This window comes from Emys orbicularis, chromosome 3 (assembly GCF_028017835.1).
Source record: "Emys orbicularis isolate rEmyOrb1 chromosome 3, rEmyOrb1.hap1, whole genome shotgun sequence".
In the NCBI taxonomy this organism is placed as follows: Eukaryota; Metazoa; Chordata; order Testudines; family Emydidae; genus Emys; species Emys orbicularis.
Window position 1 is genome coordinate 210,137,516 of NC_088685.1, and position 17,209 is coordinate 210,154,724.

Sequence of the window (17,209 nt, forward strand, 5' to 3'; positions counted from 1 at the left end):
CAGATTAGATTCTTGCGTGGTCCCTTCTGGCCTTAAAAATCGATGAAAAGATTACACTGGCATTTCCCAATTTACGTGCTAGACTTCGCAACCTTAACATTCTTCTAATATAGTTGTGTATGGGCGCAAGGTACAGGGAGTGAGTCAATTTGTTATTTGATCCCTGGACCCATGAGAGCATCGTTCCCTGTGCCCAGAGAGTTAGTTCGCATGGTAACTCCTTGACATTCTGAAGATGACCCAGTAGCACTTAACTCTTGGCTGGGTTGTATATATTTTACAGCAGCTTAGATTCATGCTTCTGCCTGGGAATCATCTGGCATAGCTGGCACCCTGAAAAATCTGGCCTAATCAAGAAAGCAACGATGAGAATCGCAAAGAGTTTCATGGTGTGAAACCCTTCGCCCGCCTTCTTCAGCATTTTCAAAATACAAATCCCCTTGGCAAATGGTTCGATGGGCACTTGGAGTTGGACATACTTGAAGTCCGACCCCACACGGAGTTCTGTGGAGATTTGGGAAATTCATCAGTGTCACAGAGTTGTACGTCCCTTCCAGCTAACCACAGCTTACAACAGCTTCCCAGCCTGCCGCTCTCCACCGAAGAGCGCCTCTGTTAGGTCTCATCAACGCTAGAAAGTTGTGGAGTTAGAGAGGTACGGGTATAACTGAATTGCTTCAATCCCCTCTAGTGTTGGCAGAGTTATGCCAGGATAAGAGTGCTTTACGCCAGTACAGCTATTCCTGAACACAAAGGGGACTTTAATCCACTTTATAAGTTAATTCAGAACAATTTGGAGCATTCCCATGTAGACAAGCTCTAAAGTTACCCAGGTACAGGCACCTTTATATCTGTATAGCTGCAGCCACTCTACGGATTGTACCGATACATCATTAACAATAATCACACGCCTAACCAAAACAGTTCGATAGAGAACAATTTTTAAGTCTAGACCCGACCTTAGGTTAGATATTAACTAGCAATTAGCCATTACCAGTGCAAGCTCCTGGCTTTGTTTCTGTGCTTCCGCTTTTGCTGCATCCAGCTGTTCTTGGGATTCAGAGAAGAGCTGCCTCAACTGGAAAAAAGAAGAGGGACGTCAGCAGCTGTGTTAGTGTCTGGAAGAAGCTTGGGTGTTTGGAGTGGCAGGGAGAAGAAGCAGTGCATCAGTTACATAAGAACGGACGTGCTGGGTCAGACCAAAGGTCCATTTAACCCAGTATCCGGTCTTCTGACAGCGACAAGTGCCAGATGCTTCAGAGGGAAGGCACAGAACATGGCAATTAGCAAGGGATCCATCCCCATCATCCAGTCCCAGCTTCTGCTAGTAAAAAGTTTAGGGACACCCACAGCATGGGGTTGTGTCCCTGCCCATTATGTTTAATGGGCATTAATGGGGCCTATCCCCCATAAACTTCTCTAATTCTTTTTTAAACCCAGTTATACTTTTGACCTTTACAACATCCCCTGGCAATGAGTTCCACAGGTTGAATGCGAGCTGTGTGAGGTCTAATTTAAACCTGCTGCGTATTCATTTCATTTGGTGACCACATTCTTGTGTTATGTGATGGATAAATAACACTTCCTTACGCACTTTCTCAACACCAGTCATGATTTTATAGACCTCTAGCATATCCCGCCCAAGTTGTCTCTTTTCCAAGCTTAACAGTCCCAGACTTTTCACTCTCGCCTCAGATAGAAACTGTTCCATACCCCTAATCATTTTCATTGCCTCTCTCTGTACCTTTTCCAATTCTAATAGATCTTTTTGGAGATGGGACAACCAGAACAGCACACCGTCTTTAAGGGGTGGGTGTACCGTGGATTTATATAGTGGCATTAGGATATTTTCTGGTTCTGTTATCTAGCCTTTTCCTTATGGGTCCCTAACAATCTGTTGATATTTTTGACTGCTGCTGCACATTGAGAAGATATTTTCAGAGAACTATCCAGGACGACTCCAAGAGCTTGCTTGAGTGGTAACAGCTAATTTAGAGCCCATCATTTTGTAGAGCTAGTTGGGATTATGTTTTCCAATGTGCATTACTTTGCACATATCAACTGATCTCCCCGAGTTAGCCCGGCCCCCTTGTCAAGGGATCAGGGAGCAGAGGATGGGAGGCTAGAGCTGCCTTAGAAAGCTCTCAGCCTTGCCCAGCAGGCCGCTAGGCCCAGCGCTCAGCCCCTAGAACAGACCCCACTAGAAAAACGTCAAGCAAGCACCCGCCAAGCAAGCACACAAACAAAATCTCACTTCCCCCCCCCCCAAGCTCACGTACTCACTCCTCCTGCACCCAGAGAACCCCTCGCAAAACTCGCCTGTTTGCTGCTCCTGTTCGCTAGTTGGTTTGCAAATACACTAGGCCTCTCTCCTCCCACTTCACAACCATGTATACTTGTGGTGCGATGGCTAGGACCACCAGACAGACCAGAACAGCTCAATCATCAGTCAAGAAAGCAGCCTCTTTTCCTGCCAGCATCTTGAAAGAGATCAATGGCTGGATCGCCAAAGGAGCCCGAGTTAGGTACCCAACTCCCACTACAATTCAACAGGACTCGGGTGCCCGACTCCCTGAGGCACCTTCGAAAAAACGATAGGTTTGAGAGCCAAGCCTGAAGTCTTGTAAAGCCCATTTTAAAGAGGTTGTTTGTCCTTCTGTGAGCAGACGCAGGCTAGCGAAGTAGGATCCGCATCTCTGGCTAGTGAAGGCGTAGCAGGTCCAGCCAGGGCCTAGTGGTCGCCATGCCAACCTGCTGCCCATTTTGGAGCCACTCCTTCCCTTTCAAATCCTCCAGAGAGTTATTCTGCAAATCGAAGACTTGTCTGTTCTAAGCAGTTCTTCGGCTTCTACAGGCACAGGAGCTGGGGCATCTCACCCCTCACCTGGCCGGCTAGTTTAGCAAAGCGGACGGCAGACCGCATATTTACACCCAGACACAAGGTTTCCTTTATGCTTTGCAAAGCCACGAATGACTGAGGAATTCCGCTCTCACACGAACAAACCCCTCACTCTGTTCAGTACACATGCGGCTCTCGCTTAGTCCCACCTAAAGTTAACTCAGCTGCTTGTCTTCAAACACCAGATTTGATGTTAAGACAAAGCCTGGTGGTCTGCAGGGAGAGGAGTGGGCAGTGCCCTCTGTGTCTTCCGACACCTACGGCTTCATTTATCTGCTCCTTCTAAACCCTAACGCCAGGGGAATTAATTATCAGCCATTCAGAGGGGCGAGGAGTGTTTAAAAACCTCAAAAGGAGAGACTCTTCTGCACAACTCTCTGTGCATTTCAAGTCAGGAATGGATCGAGCTGTTAACTAGGCAGATACCACCTAAAGGATTCTCCAAGAAGGGAAGGATGAGCTTGCGGCTAGCACACTGGACTAAAGCTCTGGAGATTCCTGGCCCTGATTAGCTTTAGTCTCTCCCCCCACCTCCCCCAAACAGATGACCAACACTTACTGCTTCAACTTCTTTTGTGTAGTTCTGGCGTTCGGAACTGGCCGTCTCCAAGTGATTTTCCAGCTGTGCTTCCAGAAGAGAAGTATATTCCTTCAGCTGATTAAAACAAGGAGAGCACGGTGATTTGATCGATAATGATACAGGCGTTCATCTGTTTGCATATCTAGCCTCTCTAGACCAGCAAGACCAATTCTCCCAACCTCCCCCCGGAGGGGTTGAGAAGAAATTATGATGCCTCTCTCCTGGCAACATTAAAGGGAAGTTCCAGGGGTGCAGCAGAAATCAGTACCCTTTCCTTTTGGAGTAGGTGAGAATGTCCATACCTGATCTGTGTTCTGGAGCTCTACCCTCAGCTGGTCCACAGCCTCTGCAAGAGATTTCACTTGGACTTGTGACTACACCAAGCGTTGACCCCCCCAAAAAATGGAAAATAAAGAAACAAAGTGTTAGTAAGCAGGATTTCCCAGCTTAGACTCTCCTCTATAACGTCTCCTACAAGCGACTAAAAATGGCACGGTGGGGTTACCCTGTAAACTCTTTGAGGGAAGAGACCATTTGTTGCGTTCGTACAGCACCTGGCACAACTGGGCTCCTGATCCAGGATTGGGACCTTTACTAACAGCATCCAAATAAGGATGATGATACAGTCATCCCTGCAAACCAAGCCAAGGATCTGAGAGTCAAGCTGGGTTCCTCCCTTCTAACGAGTCACCATTGAAGTCAATAGAATGTTTTTTGTTTGCCGCATTTGATGGAAAAAGTGGCTTTTTGAGGGCATTGAAATTTTTGCTGAAGAATCAAAAAAAAAAAAAAAAGAAATTTTTTTGGTTTTAAACTGAACATTTTTGAAGTTTGGGTTTTTCAATGAATGTGTCAGTATCAGGATCTCAGGGAGGCAGAAGCTTATACGGGAGGGCATCTTTCCTTCTGCGTGTGCGCATGCTGAAAGGTGAGTATTGCAAAGGGCAAAGGATGTGGTATCGCCCTGTCGTTTATCTTTATTTCAGAATCAATAAATTGTTTTTACACCAAGTTCAACCCTAGAGCCTTTTAAAGATGTGCCCCTCCCTAGTGAGGGACCTCTAAAGCCCTCGCCTTTCATAGATTGAAGCCAGAAGGGATCATTATGATTCTCTTGTTATTTACAGCGTTAGACGCGTCACCAGCCCACTGGTTCCCAGCATCTCTAGGCAGCCAGCACCCCAGGGATTCCTGCTCACACACAGGCGAGAATCTTTAGGATGCACCTTTTGCACTTCCTCTTCAGACGCTGTTAGCTTTGCTTTCCACACATGCTCCTCCTCCTCCACGCTCTTCTGCAAGTCTTTGAGCATTCTTTCCTGCCAAGGGAGAAGGGACGGAGGCATGAGGCTGGGCAGGCGGAGAGGGGAAGGCTCACTGGGGGAGAGCACTCAAGGCAGGCATTCAAACTGCTGTCAAGGCAGAGAGTTAAGGGCTTGGTCCAGCTCCCACTAAAATCAATAGGTCAGCTTGGCTGCTAGGTTCTTTAGAGAAGCAGCCTCCTGCTGGACTCAGCGCTGGACTGTCTCTGCAAAGCTAGGGGAGGAAGGGACCCATACTGCTGGGCGTATTCTCACATTGTATCGAGCACCTGATTACGGGTGTGTGGGTAACGGAGGCACTGGTGGGGGGAATTGACTTACCCAAGGTCACAGTACGTCAGCATCAGAGTCAGGAAGAGAACCCAGGTCCCCCACCTCTTAGGGCTCATCTTCACATACAGTGCTACAGTGAAGACCCTACTAAGCCAATGGCAGAGCTTCTCCCATCAGCACAGTTAATCCGCCTCCCCGAGAGGCGGTAATGTAGACCTGGCCCTAGGCTAGTACCTTACCCACTACACCATCCTGCCTCTACTTGCTCCAGACCACCCCTTTTACAGGATGTTCTCAGACCATATTGTAGCAGAGCCGTAGAATTTACAAGGGCAGTTCTAGCGTAAACACTAAGAAATAAGAATGCTAGATGTAGTCAGACAGTGAAATGGAGAGGAATATTTTTAACCAAGCTCTGCAAAAGCCTCCAAACAAAGGTGGCAAGATTCACGTGCATGACATCTGTACAATGTCTTCAGTGTCTATAGGCACGGTTTGGCTGTTACAAAGTCAGTGGCAAGAAAGGTGGAGTGGTACTTTCAGTGAAGAGGAGAAACGGCCAGAATGGCTTAACCTACCGTCTCAGCAAGAATAGTTCTGTACTGCTCACATTCTGCTTGTAAAGTGCTCTGCGCCTCTTCTGCTTCTTTTAATTTAAGTGCTGAATCCTGAAAGAAAAAGGAGTTTTATAAGGTTCCCCTGTCTCACCGCGCCCCCAATAGCTGCTGCTAGATTTGATGTTTACACCCAATGCCCACAGAAAGCAACATGTTTGGGGCGTGGCTGTCCAGTGCTTAAGAGGTCACTTACAAGAGATTCTGTTTTAGCGGTCTGCTGCTCTAGCATTCCCAGACTCTTCTCCTTAAACTCCTGTAGCCACTCCTCATAAGCCTGATTAAACAAATAAAAACAGAGCGTCAGTTGGTCTATCCCATTCCTTCACCGGCACAGCTGTCTGATCACCTCCCAAAAGTATGAGCACGTTAGTGCCTACCTGTTGTGGCGCTACAGTGATCTGTGGGAAGAGAGAAAGCAGCGTCTGCTTTGTTTGCGTCTGAATTGCACTAAGCTGCTGCTCCAAATCTTCCTAAACGAGAGAACACAGGTTTTCATGAACTAAACTTAAGCCAGCACCTTTCAGCTGGGGACAGATCCCAGCTGTTCTAATTTCACCGAGGTCAATGGCGTGATGCTGATTTATACAAAGCTGAGGGCCTGGCCTTTGTTTTGTAGTCGATACGTCACTGTGGAAGAGGGGAGGGAAAAGAGACAAAACAACAAAACTTGCACAAATCTCCACGAGGCTAATTACGCAAGAACGGAGGAGTCAAGTTCCCATTCTGAGACGCCCGTATGTACATCTGATTAGGTCAGCATCCCGGGCAGTGACAGTGCATATCTTTGGAGGAGTCAGAAACGCAGAAATATTGATGAGCCATTTGCGTCATCTTCCTTGCATCATAACATTTACAGAACGTTACGAGACCGCTACCTTCCCACACCATCACCAGGGACACGCCAACATTAACTACCACAAATATTGAGAGGGGAAAACACCAACAGCTCCATACAAAGTTTGTTTTCAAAGAGTTCAAGGAGGTAAGTTATGGGAGACCGCCGTTGAAAATATCATTTCACGGTAGCGCTCAATAGTCTCCCTGCACTGTTCCTTCACCACGCGTGGAGGTTGCAGGATCAAGCCCCAAATGTAAACAATTGTGGCACGCTTTTATTGGACGAGCTCTAAAGGGTCAACATGCACAGAGAGTAATCACAGGTTTTAAACAGAATCTGCAAACAGAGATGCTGAAATTCAGTTTAAAAACTGAACAGGCCCCTAATCGTGTAGCTGCTCCCCGGCAGCAGAATCCAGCTCCAAAGAACAGCTCCCCTTTGTTACCGATTGAAGCAAGACTCACCTTTGCTTTTGTGGAAGAAAGCTGCTTTTCTTCCCGCGCTTTCTCAGCCGAGGCCAAAGCTTCCATTGCTTTCCAGTTCTTCTCGCGAAGATCCTGTTGGGACAGACGCACGCAGGAATAAGCCACACGCTGCCATGGAGACCACCACAAGGTTTGCTTAGCATGATGTTACTTGCCACTATTGGAAGTTATGGATCCACATCACGGGGGTGGGTGAGGGGGGATGTCTGATGATCCCATTTAAGAAACCAGATTTTGCTTCAACTCCTAAATCTTGAGATACACCTGCAGTGGGCTAATCCCTTAAAATGATCAGGTATGAACCTCATTATTTGCAGTGACAGCCCATCAAGTCCCTGGCAAGGTGGGAAGGAGGAGGCCCATTTGCCAACTCATCAGTACTCCCATTCCCAGTGGCTGGGAGCATCCCCTAAAGGCCTGCTTAAGATCCAGCTTGGCCTGCTTCAGTGGTTCACCCACTCCCGTGGTGAACTCCAGCCCTTGTTCCTAGCGTTCCTTCATGGGATGAAGACACTAAGCCTACAGAGGCAGCTCGGCTAGCTGGAATCCCTTCTCCACCCCCACCCAGCCAGAGGGCTGCCAGGCCCAGACCGCAGCTTCGTTTGTTCCTCTGTCAGACTCCCTCACCGAAGACTTAGCTTTCTGCTACTCGGAAGTCAGCCAGCTTCTCTCCTAGCAAGGGTAACAGTAGCCTAGGTGCCTAGGATAGAGACGAGCGTCCCTCAGGGCACACAGAAGTTAGGCCTTTGACTTGCCCAATGCTACATTTTAAACTTTATCGGGCAACTTTTAAAACCCAATTGTTGGTCAAGTGCAAAATCAGGGGTTTGTTCAGGTTTGCGCTGGCGGAACGAGAGTTCGGCTCGTCCAGTCGCTCACGTTGTTTTTCGTTTTCTGCTGCTCGATTATCTCTCTCAGCTCCAGAGCTTCCTTTTCGAGCGAGGAGACCTGGTCAGCCTTCGCTTGAAGTCTGCAATGAAACAAGAGGGAGTGTTTGGAGCAGTGCTCATCTCCAAGGCCATGCACTCTCAGCAGTCATGATCGAATTCCCCCACACACCCCAGAGTGCTAACAGAACAGCGATGTAGCGCCAGAAGTCCCTGCAGACCCCAGTGGCATGCAGCCAGACTGTGACAGCAGCAACACGGAATCATTGGACTGGAAGGGACCTCGAGAGGTCATCTAGTCCAGTTCCCTGCACTCATAGCAGGACTAAGTATTATCTAGAGCATCCCTGACAGGTGTTTGTCTAACCTGCTCTTAAAAATCTCCAATGATGGAGATTCCACCAAATATGCACCAGTGTGTTTTGGGGTCTCTCTTTATTTTAAAATAAAAACAAAACAAAGATCTTTCCCCAAAGCAAATGGCAGGCAGATTTTTTTGGGAGGACAGAATACCATTGCCCAAGTTAGAACTAGTTTGCTGAGTACAGTTACCTATACCATTTCCCCTGTGTCATCAGATAATTAGCCAGGAGAAACTGGCTAGGTGGGTCTTCCAAACGCCACCAGGAAAGAAAAAGAAGCATTCAAAACAAGAGTGCAATTTGTCAAGCCATGAACTTTGTAGGGTGAGACGCAGGACTTGAAACTGCTCTTAGCTCACCTCTGTCTGAAATTAAACTGGGCCAAGATTTTTCAAAAATGGCTACTGAGAGTGAAGGGCCCAAACCTTCAGGAATGACTAGTTACTTGGGTGCCACGGTTTCTGTCCATCAGCTCAGTACCTTGAAGGGGGCCTGGTTTTCCCAGCAGCATCAGGCACCCACCTATAGGTCCCTTTTAAGGAGCCACCCAAAAACTGAAGCACTCAAATCACTAGTTACTTCTGGAAGTTTTGAGCCAAGGACCTTAGAGTTGTACGGAGACACTCAGGTAAGCGATTGGTGCGCTCAGTCAGTCAATGGGTGTTTGTGGGCATAAAGCCAGGCTGAAAAGTCACGCCTATTTATTTATTTTCAGGAAGTCTGCAATCGGTTTTCTTTTTCTTTTTTTAAAAAAGAGGGTATTGAGAAGTTGCTCTGATTGGCAGGCAAACTTCATTTTGATTGACACAAAATTGGCCTCTACTTCAGCATCTCTCAAAAACGGGAAGCTTTTACAGAACTACTATGCCAGTCAGCTCTAAAAAGGCACCTTAGGTCTTCAGCTGTATGTGCATTTGCAAAAAGTGTCACTTCAAAATGGACTAGCCATTGTTATAGGCCAGTGTTCGAATCAACATTTCCATGGTCTACACCTGCCAGAAGTCACCTAGAGCACTCAATTTAACTGTGCCTTCTAGTGACAGCAGACCGGAGACCGTGCCCCAGTAATGTCAGCACATGAACAGCTCATGGGAAAGTTGGGGGAAAAGGAATCCCGGCCCATACTCCTTTGTTGCAGCCTTTTAGCACACGGACGGAGAGATCGGTACATTCACCAGTCTTACCTTAACTGCAGCTGGCTCACTTCTGCTTGATTAGCTGCCTGAAAATTAGACAGAGGTTGCCTTTACTACATGCATTATAAACACAGTACAGGACAGCCCCCATGTTAGGATATAGATATTCAGGCCTGTCTGTAAAGGCCTATAGTTTAAAAATTTAGGTATATGTTTATCATTTAACTAGTTATAGGGGTATAAAGAATCAAAATCACTGCCTGCCTGTGTAAGGGCCTTCTCTTACTGTGAGAGTCTGAGGCCCTGTTCTTAAGCTAAGGCCTTTGGCTAAACACCAGAGGCAGCCATAAACTGGGAAGCGAACAGTCACGTCCTCACCAGTCACACTGAAATGAGGCAGTTTTGGGCTGTTAAAAAAGTGATCCAATCTATCGCCTCCAGAGAAAGGGAAGAGCCTAGATGGTTAAAGAAAACATAGTTTGACAGCATCCTGTCTGGCAAGAACTCACTTATCAATAGCTGGGGTGTGAAATCCTCATTTCTTTGTTGTTCTATCATCGTAGTCCCCACTTCCCTATTGTTTGTCTGTATAATCTGTGTCTGGTTCTGCGATTGTTTCTGTCTGCTGTATAATTAATTTTGTTGGGTGTAAACCAATTAAGGTGGTGGGATATTACTGGTTAGATAATCACGTTACAATATGTTAGGATTGGTTAGTTAAATTTCAGTCAAATGATTGGTTAAGGTATAGCTAAGCAGAACTCAAGTTTTACTATATAGTCTGCAATCAATCAGGAAGTAAGGGGGGAATGGGAACAGGGACACAGGCGAGGCTCTGTGGCATCAGAGCTGGGAAGGGGGACACTGAGGAAGGAAACTGGAATCATGCTTGCTGGAAGTTCACCCCAATAACCATCGAATTGTTTGCACCTTCGGACTTCGGATCTTGCTGCTCTCTGTGCACGCGAGAAAGACCAGGGAAGTGAGCGGGTGAAGGAATAAGCCGTCTAACACCCCCCCATCTCCAGTACGCTTGTGGTGTGTGCAATGCTACAAGTCACCCTTCATCCCAGGCCTGCTCTCCTCTTCAGATGTAGGGACCACCACCATGGTGCTGGGATGTTAGCAAAGCCTCTGACCTGCAAGTCTGCGTCTTTCTGCACTTCCTTCGCGTGGCCTGCCTCCAGGAGAGCGTCGATGGATTTGATCCTCTCCGTGAGCTGCTCGTTTTCAGAGCTGGCTTCCAGCAGCTTCTCTTTCAGACTGCTCAGCTCCTCCGATTTACTTTTCACCTCTGCTTCATAGGACAGCAGCTTGGCTTCAGACTCTGCCAGAGGACGGTGGGTAGAGGAGAAAGAGACAAGTCAGATGTGCACAAATTCAAAGAGGGAGAGAGATAGCAGGCGGCTAGAGCTCAAGTTAGCTCTACCGATGACGGGGTTTTGGATCGTGAGCAGGTTTCAGACAGCAAGGGCCTGGGCAGACAGGTAAAGAACACATGCAGAGAGATCGGGCACTACGGACGGTTATTTGCAGGCTCACCCGGAAGAATGCCCGTGTTTCATTGTAGCGCACACTTCAGTGAGAGAGTGATGGATTTTCGACAAGATGGTTGGCCAAAAAGTACACCCCAAATATCGGCTTTAACCTGCAAGTCCTCGTGCATGATACAGCAGGGAGCACACGCTTGTTGTCCTCTAGTGCAAGGGGGAGTGGAGGATCTACCATGCCAAAAGCACAGCACAGGCTGCGGGTCTACGAGAGGCATGTCTGAGCTCCGGACTTGCATGCAGACCTCAACAGGCAGGCAGCCGAGTCACCCGCTTGCCACCCCGAGGCAGGAGTAACTGTGACTGCGCAGCAGCACGTCACATAAAGCAGCGACTTCACCAGCGCTTCAGCTTTGAGAGTCAGGCCCTTAGCGCAACACCCTCGGCCAGGCAGGACGGAGCCTCAGAGAGGCTAAAATTGGGAACCTCCCGTCTTCTTGCGTATTCGGCATCGCTAGTGCAGCTGCCCCTCTCTGGACCACCCCACCCGAGCGCCTATGGGCCTTTCCCCACAAGAGCCTGATTCTCCCCACTCCTGCTCTCAGCGCTTCACCAGCAGCACCCACAGGCCACCAAACGATCATTGAATTGTCCCCGCTCCCGCTGGGCCAGCCGCCAAAACTCAGACCCAGAGGCCCGCCCTGCTCGGCTTCAGAAAGGAACGCGATAGCATTCGTGAGGCTAAGACCACAGTTTAAGGGCACTGTTTGAGCTCCAGGTCAGAGCATGCGCGCTCTCCTGGGCGTCCCTGCAGCGTCCTCTCACCAGCAATGCTCTGCTGCTGGTCCTTCGCCTTCTCCGTGTCCACCAGCAGGTTCTTGTAGCTGGTCTGGGATTTGCGGAGCTCCTCGCTGACTTCATCCAGCCTCTTCTGCAGCGTCGCCTCAGTTTCTTTTTGAGAAGTCTGCAGGAAGGAGAGAAAATCAAAAAAGAGAGTGCTAGACACTAAGCCAGTCTGGAAAGAGCAGCCCCATGGCATGTCTGCAAGCTGGGGTTTGAAACCCAGTCTTCCCCCAGCATTCTCCAGGCAGGAAGCGTCCACACACACAGTGCTTAGATTGGAGGTATATAAGCCCTTCAGTGGTCTCCTTCCCTCAGCTGACAGCAACGTCGTTCTGTGTATAACCCACCCCCCCATTCCCCAGTTTTGGGCCGTGCTTGTTACTGTATATTCCTAGGGTGAGATTTTTGAAGCGGGCCTACAATTTCCAACATGGCACAAGCCGGATAGCTAGGGATGCCAATGCATCTAGCCATTCGTGCACGACCATGGAAACGCCACATGCACGTCAGGTGTGCACAGTTTCCACATCTGATATTTAGGGCTGGTCCAAAAAAAAAAAAAAAAAAAAAAGTCTTATTGAAGAATGTTTCCTGTTGGGAATTCTCATTCCGAAGCAATGCGTCTCTCTGGGGGCTTCACTCCTCCAGGCCTTTAAATTGCCTGGGGGTGATGAACCACTGTGGTGAGCCACCTTTAAAGTCAACCCCAAAACTCCAGCTGGCACAGGACACAGCTGCTTACCCAGCCAGCGGGGTAGGGAGCATGGTCCGTGCTGAAATCTCCGTCCTGCATTCCTGTGATGGGAACAATTCGAGGGGCTGGCGAGAGCCTTCCTAGCCTAAGAGCCGTCTATTTCGGTACTAACGTCTCATGCTTTACCCCGTCCCCTCAGTTACTGTGTTCTTGCTGCCCATTCTCACCCCTTCAGGGGGCAGGGTTCCCAGGGGAAGGGCATTTGCTCCCCATGACAAGGAGGTCATGCTTATTTTGCTTGCCAATGGCACACGCTAGATGTGTAGCTGAAGCAGCTATAGAATTCAGCCGGCTAGGAACAGAGGGACTCGATACGTTATTACGGTTAAGTGTGTTCGGCTCAGTGGAATTTTCTGTGTGGTTTGGGCGGAGTACAATCCTTCCACATCAAGAAGTGGCAAGAGAACCTCCCCCTCCCAGCCGGCCCTTCATGGAGGCACAAGAGCAAAGAATGTGATGATCACGCTAAAAGAGAAACGCTCTTCATTTCTCCTCCCCTACCCACTTTCCGACAAGAACCCCCGGTGAGGATAAAGTTATGGCGATCTGTGGCCAACACTCCCTCCCATCTGTTCCATTCCTACAGCTGCCAGCAGGGAGGATATCTGAAACTGAAAGCTTTTCAGAGGGATGACAACATTGTGCAACCACACAAACTTAGCTCAGATATTGGGCAACACTTAAAAGTTCCTAAGTCACTTAAGACCCTAAGTCACTTGAGACTGACTCAGTCTCCAAGATAAGATCTACATACACACAAATATCTACATACCAGCCATGGTCACAACAAGCTCTCTTTCCCTATAAAGATACCCTAATTTAAGGTGACATGGTCATAGAGATTATTCACTTGGAAATATTTCAGTCAGGTGCCCATTATTTCGTTAACATTAAAGGATGCAGCAGGTAGGCAGAGTTTGTAGATCATGCAGAGAGGCCAGTGTTACGTGTCAAGAGGCCTGCGTTTGTCTGGTAGCCACGTGGCCCTCAAGCTTGCATGCCTGAGCCCCTGTGGCCACTTCAAAGGAGGTCCCTCCTGAGACTTGACCCATTCCCCAGTTCCATTCAATCTTACTGCAGCCAGGTAAGCGCACAGTTCAACAGAAGTGCGCATGCTTTGTACATGTACTAATGCGTATTGGGAAGAGCCTATTCTGAATTGGGAGCTATCAGAGACCTCAAACCACATCTCAGTAGAGGGGAGGGAGTTTACAGCAGAGCAATATTAAGGTTTCTGTGAGAGCTGTAACGTGACATCGTTCTCCGCTACCATGAAGCTGGGATTTCCTGCTGTTGCTGAATGCGCGCCAACATCATTTCAGGAGGTAGTGGCAGCCAGCCACCTCTTTAGGCTGCATGGCCTAACTTCCTTAAATGTCATCTGTGCATGTGAGGAAGAAGCAATACCACAAGTCTCCCCTTTAATCAGACTACAGCCTGAGGATCAATATTTTTTGCTATGAGGCATTGTAGGTTACTCGGTCCATACGCTGCACGCCATGTATCCACTGCTCTTATATTGACACCCAGCGCTGTAGTGTTTAAGCGCCTCCCAAGTGGTAACAAAACAAGCCACCAAAAACTAAAAATCCAGCCAACAGAAAAAAACATCCCCCCCCCCCCCCCCATCAGTAATGCAAAACCAGTTTTCTCACCTATCTGCAGGTAAACAAGGTCTGACAGAGCAGAGGTTGAGAGAGACAGAGTGCAAGGTACATTTCATATCATGAACCCCCTCACACGAGACACACATTGCTGGTAAATTTCAGAGTGGAACTATTTTTATGATGCTCCTGTTATCAAGCGGATGGCAATCATTGTGCTAGAGTGCCCGAGTCACGTGTCACTTTGACCTGCTCTGTGCTGCAGCCGCACTTGGCAGCGGCACAGTTGGGTTGGACATTTATATGGCTGAGAATACGCAGAGTTATTTTAAAAACCAAACAAGAGCTTAGGCAGGGTTGTAAACCCTCATGCTCCAGGGTGAGCGCCAGCCTCTGGAGTGCTGGGGGTCAGGAGGGAATTTTCCATGGGAGCAGATTATCTCCCAATTGCTTATGCAGGGCTTCTTCAATCTTCCCCTGAGGCATCTGGTGCCGGCCCCTGTCTGAGGTGGGATTCAGGAATAGGAGAATCACTGGTATGGCATTTTTATGTGAGGACAGCTCACATAATGTGCCAGACAACTTCTGACCAGTGTCCGGTATCTTCAGCAGCACTCAGTGTTAAAGCCCCATTACACGAATAGTGTTTTTAGTTTGTTTTACCTCATGTGAGGCTAGGCTTGTCTTTCTGGTGGCAGCTGACACTCTCTGGGACAGGGAAGAAGCTACAGGGGGTGAAGGCAGCCAATGGTCAGTTTATTGACCACCAGTTTCCATCAGAATAGAAACGGGCCCGGCGAAGTGGTGCTAATGTAGAGGCAAAATAATCTGGTGGCCATATTGGATCCTCTTAAGGACAACTAGGCGTCCATCTTTGTGAGCCTTCTTGCTCCTTCCCCGCCCTAGTTTGGCGCCCTTTTTCTGGTTTCGGCGGGAACAAGAGAGCTGTCAATCATATAATCTGCCCAGTAACTGGAAGTCTATATAAGGCGGTGTTCTGATCAGATCGGGGCTGCCCGTCTGAGTGGCAGAGTGCAGAGCAGACAATCAAGGGTAGGCCATTCACCCCACATGGGTTCTTCTGATTAGGGGACTTCTCACTTCCATGCACTCACTACATCATCTAGGAGATTCGCATACTACACCCACGACGACGCAGGTAAAGGGTAGAGGGTGGGTAGGACTCGTCAGTTTTCCTGAAGAAGCTCGATCATCCCTACTTCGGGTCTCCACTTCCATCCAGGGGATCCGGTGACCTGCTGTGCCGTGCCAGACTAAGAGGCAGAAGGCTGCTAGAGATGGTAATGTGATCTTGTGAGTCTACTTGTACTGTTCCCTATTGTTACAGCCTGTCTTGTTGGTTATTTTTCCCTGTTTATCTTGCCTTTGGGGTCCTTGCCATATTCTCCCCTTAAATAAAACCCTGTTGTACCTTGTTTTGTGAAGTCTTTTATACAAACCCCCGGTGATAGATACGGGTAGGGGGCGAACTTAGGACCGAAATATCTGGGCCACTTTTACTTTAGTTTCCTGTTTCGGTCAACACTAAGGCTGATCAGATCAACCCCAGGTTTATCATCAACTGCATTTTTGGTGTCCTGAGGAATTTCTTTTTAAATGGAGCTTTCCGCCCCCCCCCCCCCCGCCCCCCGCCCCCCATCTCATGCTTAGTACCACCTTTTGAGCGTCTGTCAGTGATGCAATATGCCTACCTTGTAAGTCTATGGTATACAGGCTAACATGGGGGGAAGGGAAGGGATGTGAAGAGGTTGATTTTTCAGCAAGAAATAGGCCCGAGACAATACTCTTCCTTATCAAGAAGTCTTTACCAATTCACAGTCTAAATATTCCATGTTATTAGCTACTCGTTTGGCCATTACTGCTGGGCAAGAAACTGTTCCCTGTCCCGCACAAACCTGCGGTAGGGGGAGAAAAAAATGTTTCGGTCCAGAACTGACCAGGAAAAAAAAAAAAAAAAGTTACCAATTTTCATGAGCTGAAAATCCAGAATCATCATTTCATAGAAGTATTTTTGTTTTGCTTTTGGCCATTTTTTTTTTTTTTTTTTTTAACCAATTAGCGTAAAATTTCAAACCCGCTGTTTTGAACCAGAAATATTTCATTTCTAAAAGGTGGAAATGGAACAACGTTTGGACTGTCTCGTCTCCCCCCCACCCAACCTCAGTGGAAAAAATTCATCGAGCCCAACACCCTTTCCCGCAAAGCTTCCATTTTGGCTAATCAGTATTTTGACAGAAAGACATTTCATCCATAAACTCTCCCCCAGCTCTAACTGGAATAGCACCCACTGCTCCACAACTTAATTAGGACCCTGTTGTGCTGCATGCTGCACAGACAGCAAGAAACAGCTTTGGTTCGAAACAGACGCCATCGTTCCCCTATGTTTTATCCCCATTTTACAGAGGGGAAACTGAGGCACCGAGCTTTACATGACTTGCTCAACCAAACAGCCAGATCTCCAGCGTCCCAGTCCGATACCTAACCACAAGACCATCCTTCCTCTGTGTAAGCAGCAACTACAATAAAGGTAGATACTTCAGAGAAGAAAGCCACATGACTAGCAGAAAAACAAAACAGTGGTTTGTTGGCACCGTGCTGACCTGGAGCTGGTTGATTTGTTTTTCATATGCAGCAGCCTTTATCTCCAAGTTCTTTTTCTGTTGCTCCTCCTGATGAAGCGTCTCCGATTTTTCAGACAGCTCTTTCATTAGTTTACTGCACTCTTGCCGCAGCTTGGCTAGTTCCGCATTTTGCCTGGACAGACAGACAGACGGACCAGTTACATTTCTGTATAGACTCATACTATTCCAGCTCAGTGGGACTGGAGCTATCTCATCAGCCTCAATCCTACACTTGCATAGGTGCTGGAAGGAGGGGTGCTGCCGCACCCCCTGGCTTGAAGTGGTTTCCATTCTAGACAGGGTTTGGCTCTCGGCACCCCCACTATACAAATTGTTCCAGTGCCCCTGTACACTGGAAACATATTTTTACTGCATTACTTAAGATGCAAATATTTAGAGACGGGTCATTTTCCTGCTTCCCCAAATGTGTAATTTCCTTTATGGGAGAGAACCTCTTTAGCAAGACAAGTCACAATG

The 17,209-nt window shown here is 48.0% G+C and overlaps 1 protein-coding gene across 1 annotated transcript in view; it reads right to left on the reverse strand.

Annotated features, from left to right (window-relative positions):
* Positions 1-17,209, reverse strand: part of RRBP1 (ribosome binding protein 1) — a 58,471-nt gene that overhangs the window by 9,168 nt on the left and 32,094 nt on the right. Inside the window, exons 7-19 of the mRNA XM_065401498.1 lie at positions 16,712-16,865; positions 11,715-11,853; positions 10,551-10,726; positions 9,448-9,485; positions 7,894-7,984; positions 6,994-7,086; positions 6,069-6,161; positions 5,885-5,965; positions 5,653-5,742; positions 4,706-4,798; positions 3,782-3,853; positions 3,459-3,554; positions 995-1,078 (exon numbers count right to left, since the gene is read on the reverse strand). Coding sequence (XP_065257570.1) covers positions 995-1,078; positions 3,459-3,554; positions 3,782-3,853; positions 4,706-4,798; positions 5,653-5,742; positions 5,885-5,965; positions 6,069-6,161; positions 6,994-7,086; positions 7,894-7,984; positions 9,448-9,485; positions 10,551-10,726; positions 11,715-11,853; positions 16,712-16,865 — 1,300 coding nt within the window. The remainder of the gene's footprint in view (positions 1-994; positions 1,079-3,458; positions 3,555-3,781; positions 3,854-4,705; positions 4,799-5,652; positions 5,743-5,884; positions 5,966-6,068; positions 6,162-6,993; positions 7,087-7,893; positions 7,985-9,447; positions 9,486-10,550; positions 10,727-11,714; positions 11,854-16,711; positions 16,866-17,209) is intronic.